At 37.9% G+C, this 16982-nt stretch overlaps 1 protein-coding gene across 3 annotated transcripts in view; it reads right to left on the bottom strand.

Annotated features, from left to right (window-relative positions):
• The window catches only part of adad1 (adenosine deaminase domain containing 1 (testis-specific)), a 151886-nt gene that overhangs the window by 72250 nt on the left and 62654 nt on the right, over nt 1-16982 (bottom strand). For all 3 annotated transcript variants that reach the window (XM_028802026.2, XM_028802027.2, XM_028802028.2), the window contains exon 3: nt 13329-13487. In XM_028802026.2, the coding sequence (XP_028657859.2) occupies nt 13329-13487 (159 nt within the window). The remainder of the gene's footprint in view (nt 1-13328; nt 13488-16982) is intronic.

Raw genomic sequence — 16982 nt, 5'->3', positions numbered from 1 at the left:
AAAAAATCCGCGATATAAATTTAGATATGCTTACATATAAAATCCGCGATACAGTGAAGCCGCAAAAGTCGAAGCGCGATATAGAGAGGGATTACTGTACACTCAGCACATATAGTGTACGAAATTTAATTTCAGCGGTGAGACAGCTGCCTTTCGAAAACTTTCCATGCATTGCGTACAGCATTCAACATTCTGTCACAGTGCCTCCGTAGAATAATGCATTTGACATTGCACTTTCCAAATGTCGAAAGGTGGTGGGGCACTTTAAGTACAGTCCATCAAATACTGCAGAACTTGAGAAACAGTAAGTCGCGCATGGGCTGAAGACTGAGACACCCGTACAAGATGGAACTCCACTCTGGAGATAGTGAAGCGTGTGCAAAGAAACGAACAGCCACTAAAAGATGCAATAGCCCTTCATAATATAAATGTGGTCATGCCAACAAATGCTGAGCTTGAGAAATTTCAGAAGCTAGAGGCATTGATTGAGCCCTGCTGGTAATACACCCATTTTTTCAACTTCAAGCAATCTCGCACTCTGTCATTGAAATATGTGCTTCTCCATCAATCATTATAGACACATAGTGGGAGTGTGGAATCTCTTACTTTTGATTTTTATGCCATTTTTTATGTAGTAAATATGAGTGGGCCAAATTCTGCGAAGGGATGTTAGTCTTTTCCGATATAGTACGCAATGGTCACTTTGATTTTAAGAACCTCCTCATTAACTTTTATTTTTTGTGTGTCATTAGCAGCGGTCACAGATGACAACATGCCATGTGTTTTTTTTAATTTATTTTCTCTTCTAAAAAGCTATGCATTATATATTATTCCGTTTCAAAATCAGGTTTCCAGTAATGTACGGCATTATGCCTGCCAACATTTCTCCCGATGCTTATCAGTACCTGCAAAGCATAATCTTTATGGACTGATCATAGAAAAGATAGAAATCTTTTGCCACTGTATGTTAAACTGATATGCTTTTGTGTTAGATAATGAAACACTTAGTGGCAGTGGATGCCTTCTCAGGTGATGCAACATTAATAGTGCAGAGTTTAAGTTGGATTGGGAGGGGGGCTTCCCATCCTGTACTTGTTGCCTATTCTCTCCTGTGAATATTGTGATATTACATTACAGTATATCCACAAAGAAAGTTTAATTGCAAATTCAGTTAAAAAAAAACAAAAAAAAAACTGTGCAGACCTATAAAGTCTAGTTATAGTTAAGTATGACTGCCTCTATTTAATCTTTAAGTCTATCTAACAGCTGTTTTGGTACTGCTTTTTGTGTATGAGTGAATACAAATGCATACAAATCCCTCACAATTTAATTGATATTGAATTGATTTACACAGTAACTTTTATTTTCTACTTTTTACAAACAAAAAGAACCCTAAGATCATTAAATATCAATTAAACACATGTACTTAATAAAACTATTACTTTTCATATTACACCATAGGTGTCAAATTCAGATGCTATAGAGAGCTACAGGTTTTCATTCCAGGAACTTTCTTATATAGTAATTAATTACTGCTGCTAATGAAACATATTTATTCTTGGACCTTAACTTTAACTTAATTGCTTTCTAACACTTTGAACATGAGGTACGAGTTAAGTGGTATTTCATTGAGCCCGTCAAGGTGCGACTTAAGATATACAGTCATCCCTCACCTATCGCGGGGGTTACGTTCCAGAGCCCCCCGCGATAGGTGAAAATCTGCGAAGTAGCGACCTATATTTATTTTATTATTTATACATATTTTAAGGCTTTATAAACCCTTCCCACACTCTTATAAACCTTTCTCACTCTCTTGTTAACCTTTCCCACACTCTTATAAACACTTCCTATGCTCTTAAACACTTTCTACATTCTTAAACACTGCAGACCAACACTGCACACCGCACGCAGTGATCAGACGTCGATGTGTCTGCACTTGCTTTGTGAAGGGGGGCAGCTGAACTCACGCTGAGCAGAAATGGACTTTGTGCTGCTTCTGCCAAAATGCCTGCTTGACGCTCTGCGCGTTCGGAAGGAGGAGGAGGAGTGGGGGTGTGTGAGGGCTGAACGCATGTTTGCTCAAACCCCCCTCCCCGGAGGCACAGTACGCTCCTGTCACTTCGCATTGTCAAGGGGGTGGGGAGCTGAATGTACGCTAAGGAGAAGTGGACTTTGTGCTGCTTGTCGCTCTGCGTGTCAATAATTTAAAAGCCTGTACAGCACCTATTTTCCTGTCTCACTGTCTTGTCTTGTGTGAAGTTAAAATGTTTTATAATAGTGAGATGTTACTCATATCCTTAGCTCGACATCCACATATCATATGTGTTAAAAAAGTGTGTTTTATAAGTTTACATGTGTTTAAAGCATGTGGGATGGGTATTTTAAGGCTTAAACTATAAAAATGTTTATTTATATGGTCTATCTATATCGCGGATTTTCTCCTGTTGCTGATGGGTCTAGAACATAACTTCCGCGATAGGCGGGCAATCACGATCATGAATCCGCGAAAAGTGAACCGCGAAGTAGCGAGGGATTACTGTACTGTAAATATTATCTCAGCATAAAAACACTATTGAAGCAGCCAGCTTGCTGGCGAGTTTTGCTGCCACATCTCAGTTATCTACTATAGTGATAGTATTTTGGGGATAGCCAAAGTATCTTTCTTTTCTTTTTTTTTTTTTTTTTTGACATAACAACATGTTGAAAATAGTGTTATAAATACAGTCTACAGTTAATGTTGTCGCAAAGAAGGAATAAAGCTGCTGATGTTTTGAAACAATTAGATATGCTGCAAGATGACTATTTTGATAAGGAAATTGAATGAGACAATGACAATCAATTGAATGACGTTGAACACATAGGCATAAATGCTAATATATATTTCACATTATGATATTATATTATACTAGCCAACCCGCGGCGTAGCATACGCCGCATAATTATTTATTGATGACTGAACACTTTCTGAAAGACACAGTTGTTCAAATGGGGTGGGTTTGAGGATACAACTGTGAGTGAATGAAAAGATGGAACTCTGGAGAGAGCAACATACAATTGTCCGTGACTGAAAAACTGGTTTTGGCAGATACAGGCATATCTTTTTGAAAGTTTGTCCCTGTGCCTTAATAATTGTCATTGCAAATGCCAATCTAACAGGAAATTGTCCTGCGTGTAAAAGTAAAAGGCAAATTTGAATCTGATGGGGTCAGGGATATCCGGGGAATAAGGACAGTTTGTGAGGTAGCTGCGATAGTCTTACACTCCAGTACATTGCGGTGAATGCTGGTAACAGAAAGTCTAGTGCCATTACAGAAACCTTTTGCTGGCAGGAGGTTTCTGAGAAGCATGATGACTGAACCAATTTTAATTTTGAGATTATGCGGAGGCATGCCAGAGGGAGTAACACTATTAAGAAATTCTTCTGGGAATAAAAGTTGATCTGCAGGATCGTCTGTGACGATGGAGTCAATGCAGGTGAATGTTACTTCGTCGGTAGGAATAAGTTTCAGCACTTGTTCATTAAGGTGTAGCGAGTCTTCGTTGTTGACGCTTAATATAGCTCGCGTGCTGAGTTGTTTCAGAGTGACAGTTGAGAAGTCAATGTCGCCATATAGTTGTTGAACGGGATCAGAAATAAAAGGAAAACAATGTGAAGGCAATGTCACAGGTGTTCCGTTTTTCCCGTCTCCAACACAAGGACAGTTTGTGACAGGATGTGTTTGGAAAATGAACAGTCAAAGTGGCGCACAGGTGCATGTGGACTGTACACAGATGAAAGCGACGCAGGTGAGGAGTTGGGGGCGGGACTCTGTCTTGCGTGCGTGCATATCTGACATCCGGGGAATAAGGACAGTTTGTGAGGTAGCAGCTGCGATAGTTTAACACTCCAGTACATTGCGGTGAATGCTGGTAATAGTCAGGTGGGCGTGCAGGCAGGCAAGCCATCAAATACACTATGCTCTTAGTATTGAATGAATCAGGTTTTTGTAGACAAAATTTTTTCCCCGTTCCTGCAGAACCATCTAAGAATCTAAGAAGAGGCATGTTTCTCGCGGATGTGAATCGCTGTATGCAGCGTGTAAAACAGTTTGTGAGGGTGGCAGAAGGAGGGTTAGAGTTGGTAGGCGGGGCTTTGTCTTACGTGCGTGCATGCGTATCCAACATCTGGGGAATAAGGGCAGTTTGTGAGGTAGCAGCTGCGATAGTTTTACACTCCAGTACATTGCGGTGAATGCTGGTAACAGTCAGGCCGGTGGGCAAGCCAACAAATAAACTATGCTCTTAGTATGGTATGAAGCAGGTTTTTGTAGACAAAGGTTTTCCCCGTTCCTGCAGAACCATCTAAGAAGAAGCATGTTTGTTGTGTCTGGGAATCGCTATGTGCAGCATGTAAAACAGTTTGCGAGTGTGGCAAGAGGATGGTTAGAGTTGGTGGGTGGGGCTCTGTCGTGCGTATCCCATGGTCTTAGAGTTGTTGGGCGGGGCTCTGTGAGTTGGCAGGGGTGGCTCTGTCGTGTCGTGCGTAGTGAATCGTTGGTGGGTGTGGCTCGGTGAGTTGACGGGCAGGGCTTTGTCTTGCGTCTTCCCTACCCATGGTCGGCTGCTTTAGTGAATTATATATATATAGATAATATTATATTTCACTAATGCGGATAGCTGCTCCAAAGGTGTTTTTTTCACCACAAGGCTTCTGAAATGTGACGAATGTTAGGAAAGTAGTACATGGAGATTCTGCAAATAACCACCAACTACCAAACATGTGCAACAAGTATGAACAATGCAAAGAAATGTGTTATACTTGTTACACATGTTCTTTTAAGCCTGCACTCTGTGAGGTACCATATTTTAAGAACACTCATTCACCTGCCGAGTTTGAATCGTGTTGCTGGTCAAAAAAATGTATTTAACAGTTCCTTTTCATTTTGACAGTTTCTGTTGATAATAAATATGTTGCTTTCTACTGCATTTCTTAACATATTTATGAGTTTTGATAGAGTTCAATATCTATCATATATACATAGAAATATACTGCAGCTTCTTGGTAAAAAAAATGGTTCAGCAGTAAATGTATTACAGTTTTTTTTCAATTGCTAAGACAGATTTTGCAATACTGAAGTCACTTTCTCAAAACTCTTCATACAGTTACCATATCATCAGCTTATGTGGGCCAAACTGTTAAGCATTTCTCTTTGCTTTAATACAAAATGCTAAATACTTCAAAATTCATTGATTCCTATCTCACTCAAAATCCATCAACATCACAATATTACATTTTGAGAGGCCATTTTGCACATGCCTTAAAAATGTCACCAAACTGCTAATAAGGCATTCAAAACTGAAGTACGACAATTTGCAAAATTATTATCAAATTATTATCAAACTTTCTAAAACAGACTGTAAAAGCCACATGATATCAACTAAATGTGCCAATTGACACAAGATCAAACACAGCTGGTTTGTGTTATTTGATTACCCAACCAGGTGTTTTGCAGTAAACCAATCTCATTGTCATCCATATATAAGAAGTCATTTTTGGAATGTCTGCTGTTGTAAACATGGACCTAGCAGGTCAACAGCAAAGAGGAATTGTTGCAGGAATTGGAAGAGGGAGAGGCCAATGAAGGCAAGGAAAAGCAACGGCAGTGGTCACAGATGAAATAAGGGCTGCAGTCACTGACTATGTTATCAATCATGGACTCTCGTACAGAGAGGCAGGGTTACGAATGCAGTCAAATCTGCAGTGAGCCACAGTCGCATCAATTATAAGAATATTTCACCAAACCAGCAGATACGATGTAGTCGTCTGTAGTGTCAGAACTGCTCATTACAATATGTGCTATATACAGTTGATTGACATGCATTGACAACTGATTTTTGTCTTCACAGTAGGATACAAAGATTACCTTGCAGAGGGGGCAGAGGCAGAATTTTTAACGATGAGCAATAAACTGCCATTGTTGACGTGGTCATTGCTAACAATGCCATATGACTCTGTGAAATCTATGACAGAGTTCTGGCAGACACTACAGTGTTTGACAACGTGACAAGTGTAAGCACAGCAACAAATGCCAGAGTGCTACAAAAGCATAAACTAACCATGAAGCGCTTATACACTGTCCCATTTGAGAGCAACAGTGTACATGTGAAGGAACTCAGAAACCAATATGTCCAGGTAAGAGGTGTATTCAATATTAAACTGATGTCTCATTTTTTGTGGTTGTGGCTTTGAAGGTGAAACATTATAAACATAGCAGTCCAGCATACAAACCCAGTCCAAGCCCAACTACCTTGCCATTGAGCAAGACCCTTGTAAGCCAGACTTGTTCCAGCAGGATTGTGCCTCTAATTGATCAATTGTACGCAACTTTGAATAAGGCTGTTTTCCTTACAAGTTCCATAAAAACATCTGAACAACAATATATCACAAAAGGTACAGTATATAGAGCTATGTAGGCAGTAATGTATGCTACTGCAATGTAATGTAATCCTTACAATATGGTATTTTTTCCTGTTAGAGGATCATGGAGTTGGAGGCTATGAAAACAGCCCATGTGTTCATCTTTGGCAATTCTAGTGTTAAACCCAGCTTCATCCACAAAGACTACGAAAACACTCGTAATCCAGTCCTACCTTAAATCCCTTCGCACCTCTCCATCAGCATCTTTTGTGTTGTAAAGGTGTCGATAAGCACAAGCAGCCTGCTATCCCATCCCCCCACCAACGCAGAAAGGGCAGAAAGTTATTTCAGTTTAAGTCTGTTCATCTGCGTGTGAGTTGCCTAGAGTTGTATAGGGTAAATTACATATCGTTATTTGGAATACATGTATTTCATGTGCATTCCGTGTCTGCAACAACCTATACATATTGTTATTTGGAATACATGTATTTCATGTGTGTTCCGCGTCTACAACAATCTATGTAAACACATCGTTAAAACTGAAACGTTTTTCATGTTTTAGTAATAATTGACAAAATGTAGACATGAAGTATATGATGTGTGAAGACTTAAGTCCAAATATCAAATAAACACTTTCACAATAGGTACAAGTATAACAAAACAAGTGCGCTTTTATTCAAGAAAATAACTGCAGAAAAAGAACTTGCGTTAGGGTGCGACATTGACACGCCCTTAATATGACCGCGTTGGTGGCGGAGCGGTAAGAACTACTGACTAGTAATCAAAAGGTCGCCAGTTCATCCCAGACATCTGCGGTTTGATATGTGAGCTGCTCTTATTCTTACTATTATAGAATAAAAACTTACATTTGATTTGAGTCTGTAACAGCCAGTGTAAATTTATGGTACTTGTAAAGATTATCGTTTTTTTTTTATTTTTTTATTCAGTTTTATTCCCCCAGTGACGTTCAAACTTCCCCCGATCCGACACTGCTGTTTTCACATAAAGACGTGCTATAACAGAGGTGAATAGAGACAATAATGAGGGTTCTGCATCGGAGAATGAGAACAGAAACGTACACTCACACCCAAGAACAACGTAGCTGCACCAGGCGTAAAGGCGAAAGATGTCACCATTTCGATGCAGCAACAGGTCGGGTATCATCCTGCCAGTCAATGTGCCACACGCGTGTCCTTCAAAGAAAAAGCAGTGCTTACAAAGCCCGCCAAGGTATTGTGCAAAGTCATGTTTTTAATTATGTTTTCAGATGGTCTTTATATGGAAAACATTTACATGTTACTTATATAAAAGCCACATCGAATGTTATTTACCTTGATTTATTTACTTATCTTCCTACAGCATAAAGTCATAAGTAGACTGCAGAGCTTCCTGTGTTTGATCAACAAGGGCATGCTCACAAAGTATAGTGACAGCAGCTTCCACATGCAGCTATAGACTCTTCAGTACGCGAGCGACTCTCCACACTAGTGTTTAGATCTGAACGGTGTACGAAACCAAAAGGAGAACTCTGACTGCATTCTCGTATGAACTGAAGTGTTAGCATGCACTTTTCATAGCATTACACATGTACTTTGTGAGCATGCCCATGTCGATCAAACACAGGAAGCTCTGCAGTCTACTTGTGACTTTACGCTGTAGGAAGTAAATAAATATAGGTAAATAACATTAGAACTGGCTTTTATATAAGTGACCTGGTTACATGGTTTTCATGTAAAGACCATCACAAAACATAATCACAAACAGGACTTTGCACGATACCTTGGCGAGCTCTGTAAGCCGTGCTGTTTCACTGAAGGACAGGTGTGGGGCAGACTGACTGGAAGAATGATGCCGACCTGTTGCTACATCCAAATGGCGCCATTTTTTGCCTTTACGCCTGGTGCAGCTGCGTTGTTCTTATATGTGAGTGGACGTTTCTTGCGGGGAGGGCTTCTGTTCTCTTTCTCCGATATAGAATCCTCGTCCTCATCCAAGTTCACCTCTGCTATAGCACATCTTTATTTGAAAACAACAGTGTCAGATCGGGGCAAATGTGAACATGACTGACAGAATAAAACTGAACAAAAACAACAACAAAAAAAAAACGCTAACCTTTACAAATACCGCAAATTTACACTGGCTGTTACAGACTGAAGTCAAATGTATGTTTTTATTCTACAATAGTAAGAATAAAAACAGCTCACTACTCAAAATGAGGTGTCCAGGTTCGAACCGGGGACATTTTGATTACCAGTCAGCAGCTCCTACTGCTGCACCACCAAAGCGGTCGTATTAAAGGTGTGTCAATGTCACACTTTAACACGAGTTCTTTTTCTGCAGTTATATTCTTGAATAAAAGCGCACTTGTTTTGCTATATTTGTACATTTTGTGAAAGTGTTTATTTGATATTTGGACTTCAGGCTTCACACATTATACATTTCATGTCTACATTTTGTCAGTTATTACTAAAACACGAAAAACATTTTGGATGGGATAGCAGGCTGCTTTGCTGCTTGTGTTAATTCTGGTGTTAACCTAAGTAAAACAACGGCAGCGAGGATGGAATATTATAGGTCAAAGAGCAACTGTGTAAGTTCCAGGACAGAGAGGACTCAGAGCCAACATCACAATGTGTGCAACAATATGCAATGATGGTGTTTTGCCACACAAACCAGTCACTGGCCCATACCACTCAGAGCTCCTCGTTTTGTTTCTCAATGACCTCCACAGGACACTGGTACCAGAGGATGAGAGAGAGCGGGCAAGCACAAATGTGTTATTACAGGTATTTGTTGTGGTGTGGGATAACGTGGCATTCCACCACTCTACTGCAGTCACAGAATGGTTTGCAGCACACCCAAGGATGTCTTCATTGTTTCTGCCACCATACTCCCCCTTCCTTAACCCTATTGAGGAATTCTTTTCTGCATGGAGGTGGAAGGTTTATGATCACCGGCCACATGATAAGATGTCATTACTGGATGAAACGAATGCTGGATGCCAAGATATTTCTCCAGAGCAATGCTAAGGATGGACCAGGCATGTGAAGAGATACTACCCTAGATGTACTGCCAGAGAGGATATCAGATGTGATGTTGATGAGAACTTGTGGCCCAGTCCAGAGGAGAGGATGGATTAGCGTTACAGTGTGGTATTATTACAGTTGCGGACCAACTGCAAGTGAGTGTGTGTGTGTATATATTATTATACTAGCAAAATACCCGCGCTTCGCAGCGGAGAAGTAGTGTGTTAAAGAGGTTATGAAAAAGTAAAGGAAATATTTTAAAAATAACGTAACATGATTGTCAATGTAATTGTGTTGTCATTGTTATGAGTGTTGCTGTCATATATATATACATATACACATATACACACACATACAGATATATTATATATACATATACACATATATTTTTTATATATATATTTTATATATATATTTATATTTTATATATTTTATATATATATATATATATATATATATATATATATACACACACACACATACATACATACATATACACACATAGATGCACTTACAATAACATAGAAATCAATATAAACAACATTAACATCATTATCATATGAGAATATGAAGTAATATATAAGAAGCACATTTCATATAAATATAAATTATTAAACAGTAAAATCTTCTTCTATAATTTGCTACCGTGGCTTTTCGTTGGTCTGTCCAGGATTTTAAATCACATGTAGCTTGCAAACCGTTTCACGTATTGACTTGAAATGTGGTACACATATAATACGTCACGTCTGCTATCCGCTTTATGGGTGATAAATGTATTACTCTTTTTATGTTTATTTTATTTTAGAATCAACTCCTATCTGCACACACCAGGGCGGCCGTGGGCAGATGCGTATGGTGTATTCACTCCATGTTATCGTGCATTGCGCTGTCACTGGTATTTTGATAAAAGAATTTGAACAATATATAAGAAGCGTATAAATTATTAAACAGTAAAACATTAACATTTAAGAAGTAAAGTTACATTGAGTACTACTGCAGTGCCTTCGGGTATACCTCATTTTTTCTTTGCCCAATACATGCTTAAATGTATACATTTTTTGGTGTACCTACCTGAGAACACGCGACATATAACCGACCGTGGGAGAAGCATGGATTTTAAACACGCGTTGAGTTCATCTGCTGGTCTCCCTCGTGGAATAACTGGTAATGTTTGACTAAAATCTACAGCGAGTAAAACGACATTACCTCCTTTTTTTTTTTTACGATCTCTGAGATCTTGCTTTTTTCGGTTCAAGGCTTCATAAGCTCTTTTATGTTCAATGTTGTACTTAATAAGTACTAATTATCCCAAACCATCATCTTTGAATGTTGCAAGACTTTCGCCTTGTATGTAGATCGGGGTAATTACATTCATTGCATTCCTAGTCTGAATCACAATCTGATTGTATGGGTGGTTACCTGGCACTGTAGGGTTGCCACCCGTCCTTTAAAATACGGAATCGTGCCGCGTTTGAGAATGAAATTGCGCGTCCCGTTTTGAATCAATACTGGACGGGATTTATCCCGTATTTTTTTTATCATTTTTTTTTTAAAGCAGCGTCTCATGCAAATCATCCCACACGCATTTTATGAAGATGCCTCCTTTCCTACTTTTGATTGGGTAATACTTGATGTCATCATTAGTTTGATTGGTGTTTTTAACTGTCCAGTGAGGAGGGCGTGTCTTTTAAGTACAGTCTGCAAAGTGTTGGCACTGAGATGTTGCGTCAGCGCCATAGTTGAAGCCCCTAACGTTGCGGTCAGCAAGTCGGCTAACATCCGCCATGTGCCGTCTTTAAGTTGCGAGAAGCAGATCATAGAATGGTTGAAACTGTTGCCCCTAACGTTGCGCCACGGCGTGTGCTTCGTTTATACCTCGTGTCTTCTCATTAAACTTTTATCTCGCGAATATGTTATTGCAATCCGCAGCGGGAGCGGTTCTATAAACTTAATTTAAACTTACGTTTTACACCGTGCTTTGTTTCCCTTATGAACATGCTTGTATGCTTAACTCGCTCCGTTCTCAATTGTTTAATTAATTTTTTGCTCTTCGCTGTTTGCGGCTGTTCCTCCATTTCCCCCTACTTCGTTCTTTTATCTTGCGAATATGTTATTGCAATCCTTAACAGGAGCGTTTCAATAAAGTGATTGAAAATAGTTTTGCATTTACCTTTTTAGTAAAAGGCGAGCTTTTAAGCCTGAGAAATCACCCCGTAAATGCACACGTTTAATTGGACATGTGTTAATATGTATGGTTACACAGTATTTAAAGACAGTGAACAACGTCAGTTACCTTTCTTCCCGCGTTTGATAAAAGGCGAGCTTTTAAGCCTCAGAAATCACCCCGTAAATGCACACGTTTAATTGCACATGTGTTAATATGTATGCTCACACAGTATTAAAAGACAGTCAAAAATTAACGTCATTTACCTTCGTTCCCGCGTGTGACTCGTGCTGTAAATGTCTTCCTTGTTTTTAGTTTACGTGATTACGTAGGAGGCGTGATGACGCGATACGTGACTCCGCCTCCTCCATTACAGTGTATGGACAAAAAAATATGTTCCAGTTATGACCATTACGCTTTGAATTTCGAAATGAAACCTGCCTAACTTTTGTAAGTAAGCTGTAAGGAATGAGCCTGCCAAATTTCAGCCTTCCACCTACACGGGAAGTTGGAGAATTAGTGATGAGTGAGTCAGTCAGTCAGTGAGTGATTGAGTGAGTGAGTCAGTGAGGGCTTTGCCTTTTATTATTATAGATTATTTTATATAATATGCACAGTATATTTTGCTTCTATGGTATTTTGTGTTGGGTATTTTTTTTTTTTTTACTGTATGATTATGAATGAATTTTCTGTACTACTGTAACAGTAGACACAGACAGGAATAAAGTCCATTGACATATACTGCTGCGTGGTTTGTTCATTCCTGGACATTTTATAGAGTACAAAATTGTTCTGTTTTGTAATACAATGCTTGCGACAAATAATGTCAGTTACTTTACAGACGATACTTTCATGACGATCCATATTACATTTTAGGTAACGCTGTCTGTTGTTTGTGCTTTGTATGCTTTTTGTATGATGTAGTGTTCTTCCAGAAGGACAAAATGCTACTGTTTTGGTGCTGTAGTGCATTTTGGAGGAGTGCTTAATTGTTTTGGTGGTTGTAGTGCATTTTGGCGGAAGGCTTAACGGTTTGGTCAGGCTGTGTGTTGGTATTGCAGACCATATGAAGAGTTTTGAGAAAGCAACTTCAGTATTATAGAATCTGTCTTAGCAATTGAAAAAAACAAAGATCCAGAATGCTGGTTTCTTATTCTTAAACCAGCAGCCAAACAATGAGATACAAAGGAAGCTGGCAGATGACTAGCCAACTCAGGACTCACTAAGTCCAAGTAACTTCTTAATTAAAAGCCAATTCTTGCTTTTAATGAAACCTGTTACTTAATGGTAATGTAAATGGTCTCTTTCCGACACAACAAATCATTTCTAAACTGTTGATTTTCTTTTTCTGAGAGAACTGTGAAAAGGATTTGTGGATCACAGCAGAATAGTTTTCAAACCTTCACTTTTTTTTTTTTTTTTTAAACAGTTTATTAAAGCACATACTGTATGGTAAACAGACTTGTACAACTGGGTCCAAAGTAATCTGTTGGCTCTCTTTCCATCCCATTTCTGTCTGTCTGGTGGTTAAGGCAGAAAGAAACATTTAAGGTTTTTGAATATTAAAAGACGACAATTAAAACAAATGCAAAAGACACATGTTCCTTTAATTATAAAAACTGGTTATAAATGGATGGAATGAAAACCAGCAGCCACTAACATCCAACAAAGATTGAATTTTGATTGGATTTTTACAATATTCATTCTAAAACAGCTTTTTTTAAATTATAGTTGCACTTACCTGGAGTTGTGGTTTCTTTAAATTCAAGCACAAACTGTTGAACCTGGGACAACTGATACAAAGCTGAAACAGCATGGATTGTGCCATCTCTACATTTTTCAAGAAACTCATCAGAAATAAGTTCTGGTTGTGAAAATGGATTCTGGCCAAATTTATCAGCTGCAGGAAAAAAAAATATTTAAATCTACATGCTGAGGGTTTTATACTTTTTTTTTTTTTTTTTTTTTTAACAACTACCAATTCCAAAATGCAGCTATTCATGTTACATTGATTGTGGGCCTGATATTTAAGCATTTCAATGTATTTATTATGATGGGTAAAAAAGCTTGCATGCAACATGGCACAGTGGCTAAGCCACTGAATTGAAGACACAATTCACATTACAAACTTGGTATGTAACCTTGAGCAAGTCACTTGTTAATATTAGAACATTAGAAATATGAATGTAACAGTAATGCAGACTTCATGTTACTTTCTATTAAATGTCAGTTAAATAAATAACTTAAGTTTACAAATTTAGCCAGCAATGAGAAGTGGCTACATAAATACATTTTCTCCAACAAGGAGTAAAGAAACAACAGCTATCAAATGGTTAATTTCCAGTATACCTAATATAGCTGCTTGTAACTCGAGCAGAACACAGAATGAGACGGGAGTAGTTCTAGTCCATTCCAAAAGACAGATGATAAAAAAGGTAAAGAAACACACACGGTTTTAACAATTACATTTAAGAAGTGATGTATCTCCACTAAATATTTTAAAGAAAGAAAGTTAATTAGTATCCAATAATAACAGCAATGGCTACAAAATGGTACTAAACAACAAATGGGTTTAATCAAAATGCAGTGTATATCAGTCTTGAGCTCTGAAAACTAGAAAATATTCTGTAGCAAATGATGAATGATGTTCAGGAGTATTTTGTCTGTACGATCTCTTATGAACTTTAGAATTTGCCATTCTACTATAGTATTACATTTTAACATCTTGAAGATAATTTATACTTTCCGTATTTGTGATGCCACACTCATGTAGAAAATTCAAACAATATTGGATACGTCTACAAATGCATGTCTTTATAAACAGGGGAAAAAATAAATAAAAAACAAAACCATAAAGATGGTCTGTTAATATACTATGCTATTAATAAAGAATTCATTGACATGCTCTTTTCCAAACATATTTTTTTTCCTCTATTTTTCCAAAACCAGTAATACAAATAACAACAAAAGTAAACTGACAAGAGGGTATAAAGTAAGAGGGTATAAGAGTTTAGGGTTATCCTTAAACTACTCACTGCTTCAGTATTCAGAAAGCCTCTTTAACTCAACCATAAGCTTATCAACAATGTAGCGGTATTGATACAAACTGATCAATCACATGAGTAAGCATAAGGGAATTATTTAGAAATTCACGGAAGATAAAGAATAGTACTAGTACAGACAAAACAGATTTTGCACAACAATTTTTTGTGCCCGCAAAAATATGTTTTACAGTATATATTCTATCTTTCGCCCAAAACATGGTCTCTCCTAAACACAAAAAACTGCAATTTTAAGTGACTTATCACAAATTCTGTTTCTCGCCACTCAAGTTTACATTTTTAGGAAAGATAAAACACAATCAATTTTCACCTTAATACCTTTTGAGAGGAGCACCATTATTGCCTTAAACATCTTCAGAGTGGGGAAGTATTTATCCAAAGACAATTTCACATACTAACTGTAGTAATTTACAGAATCAGATGATCAGTATGATTAGTCTCCAAGTACAGGTCTGTCATTCTAAGAAATGTCAAAAAAATCTTGAAACACTCTTATGTATATGTCTCATATTTGATAAGAACTGATCATGAATAGCAAAGAAACAAAGTCAAAAGTAATTAAATAACATCCTGAAATGGTGTCAATCCCAGGAGAATGGTGCTGCCTTTAACATTTAGGCATTTCATTGCCAATATAGAGTTTGTATCTTCCTGGGCAATGGGTAGTTGCAAGGCTTTCACTAAATCTATAATACAGTATTTTGTCAAAGTATCTTATTCCAAATGAGAAAGACCAGGAAGAAGCACCTAATTGTTTGACTGTTTTTGTTTTATTTTTTTGTGATGTGAATGTTGTGAGAACTTGCACATCTCTCTAATCATTCGCAAAAGAGGGACATATATTATGAGTTAGATAAGTTAAATGTTAACATAAAAGAAGTCTACACAAATGAAGGGAAATTCTGGTGCAGCCCACACCAGAATTGTTATGCAAAAATTTTCACTGATACTACTTAATCTCATAACTCAGGAATCCATTGTGAATGGGTTCTCATTTTTTTGCTTTCAGTTAGCTGAAACTATCAAATCTTTCAATACAATCATTTTGGCCTTAATCACTATTAAATTTTTAAAGTAAGTTTGGTTTCTTTTTAGTGCATTTAGATTCTGGTACAGAATAAATTGTTTTATTGCTATAGTATTCTTTGTCATTATTTTCTTTTACTGTAGTGCATAATATACTCCAAATATCATTTTTGATGGCAAGGGTGTTTTTGGGTGTTCCTCCTCCATATAAGTGCAAATAAGGGATTTTATTGACATGTGATTGACAAATTTTCAGTTCATATAACAGATTTTCAATTTGATTCAAGTCTTCAGCTTAGCCTTTCAAGAATATGAACCTTTGTTTTTCTAATCCTTATTATAGTTTCCTTTGAATCACTGTCCTGCTGGAAAATATTCTTTGCCCTAAGTGATGATTTCTCGTTAACTGAAATAGGTTTTACTTAGGGATTTGCCTGAATTTAGCTCCATCCATATTGCCCTTGATAGCAACATATTTCAAATTTCTGCTTCTAAGAAGAATTCTCAGAGCATAATGCTGCCATCACCATGCTTAACAGAATGGATAAGGTTTCCTGGGTGTTGGCTGGTATTTAGTTTGTACCATTCTTTGCTTTCAGGCCAAAAGGCTCAGCTTTAGTTTCCTACAAAAGGTATCAGGTTATGTCACAAGGATTTTATCAAACACTAGACGTAACTGAATGCTGGCCTCTCTCAGAAGCAGCTTCCTTCTATCAAGTTTTCCAAACAGGTTGAATCTGTGATATGCTGCGGATATTGTTAATGACCGGAGAGTTTATTACATTTTAGTCAAAGTACACTGCAACTGTTTTATAGCTGGCCTGTTGGTAACTCATTTGAAAACTGTCCTTGTTGCCTGGCCACTCAGTGTGGCTCTTTGGTCTTTGTTACAGCACAACTGAACTGATCTACTATTGAGCTTGCTCACTTCTCTCTCTTTCCATTAACTCTTTTAGGGCGGATGTCGACTTTTGTCGACAGGAGGGGTTGAAGGCTAATGTCGACAAAAGTCGACATCCAGGGATAGGGGGCGACAATCAGCTGTTAATGGCGACAAATCTCACTGTCACGTCACAGGCATTCCCTCTGTGTTTAGAGGAATGCTAGACTCGTTGACTCGGCAAATAAACATTGCGTGTGCGTGAGTTGCGAAATGTAAACAAAGGCAAGATGGCATCGACATGTGAAAAAGGAGCGAAGCAAGTGCAGAAAAGAAAACACTCGGCAGACGATGTTTTGCGCATTATCGCGGAGTCGGACTCTTGATTTTTCAGAATCGGATTTTATTGGCAGTGATCAGGAGATCA

The sequence above is a fragment of the Erpetoichthys calabaricus genome, chromosome 5 (genome assembly GCF_900747795.2).
Source record: "Erpetoichthys calabaricus chromosome 5, fErpCal1.3, whole genome shotgun sequence".
Classification (NCBI taxonomy): Eukaryota; Metazoa; Chordata; class Cladistia; order Polypteriformes; family Polypteridae; genus Erpetoichthys; species Erpetoichthys calabaricus.
The sequence above is the reverse complement of the archived record's forward strand: the minus strand, read 5'-3'. Positions and strand labels throughout refer to the sequence as shown.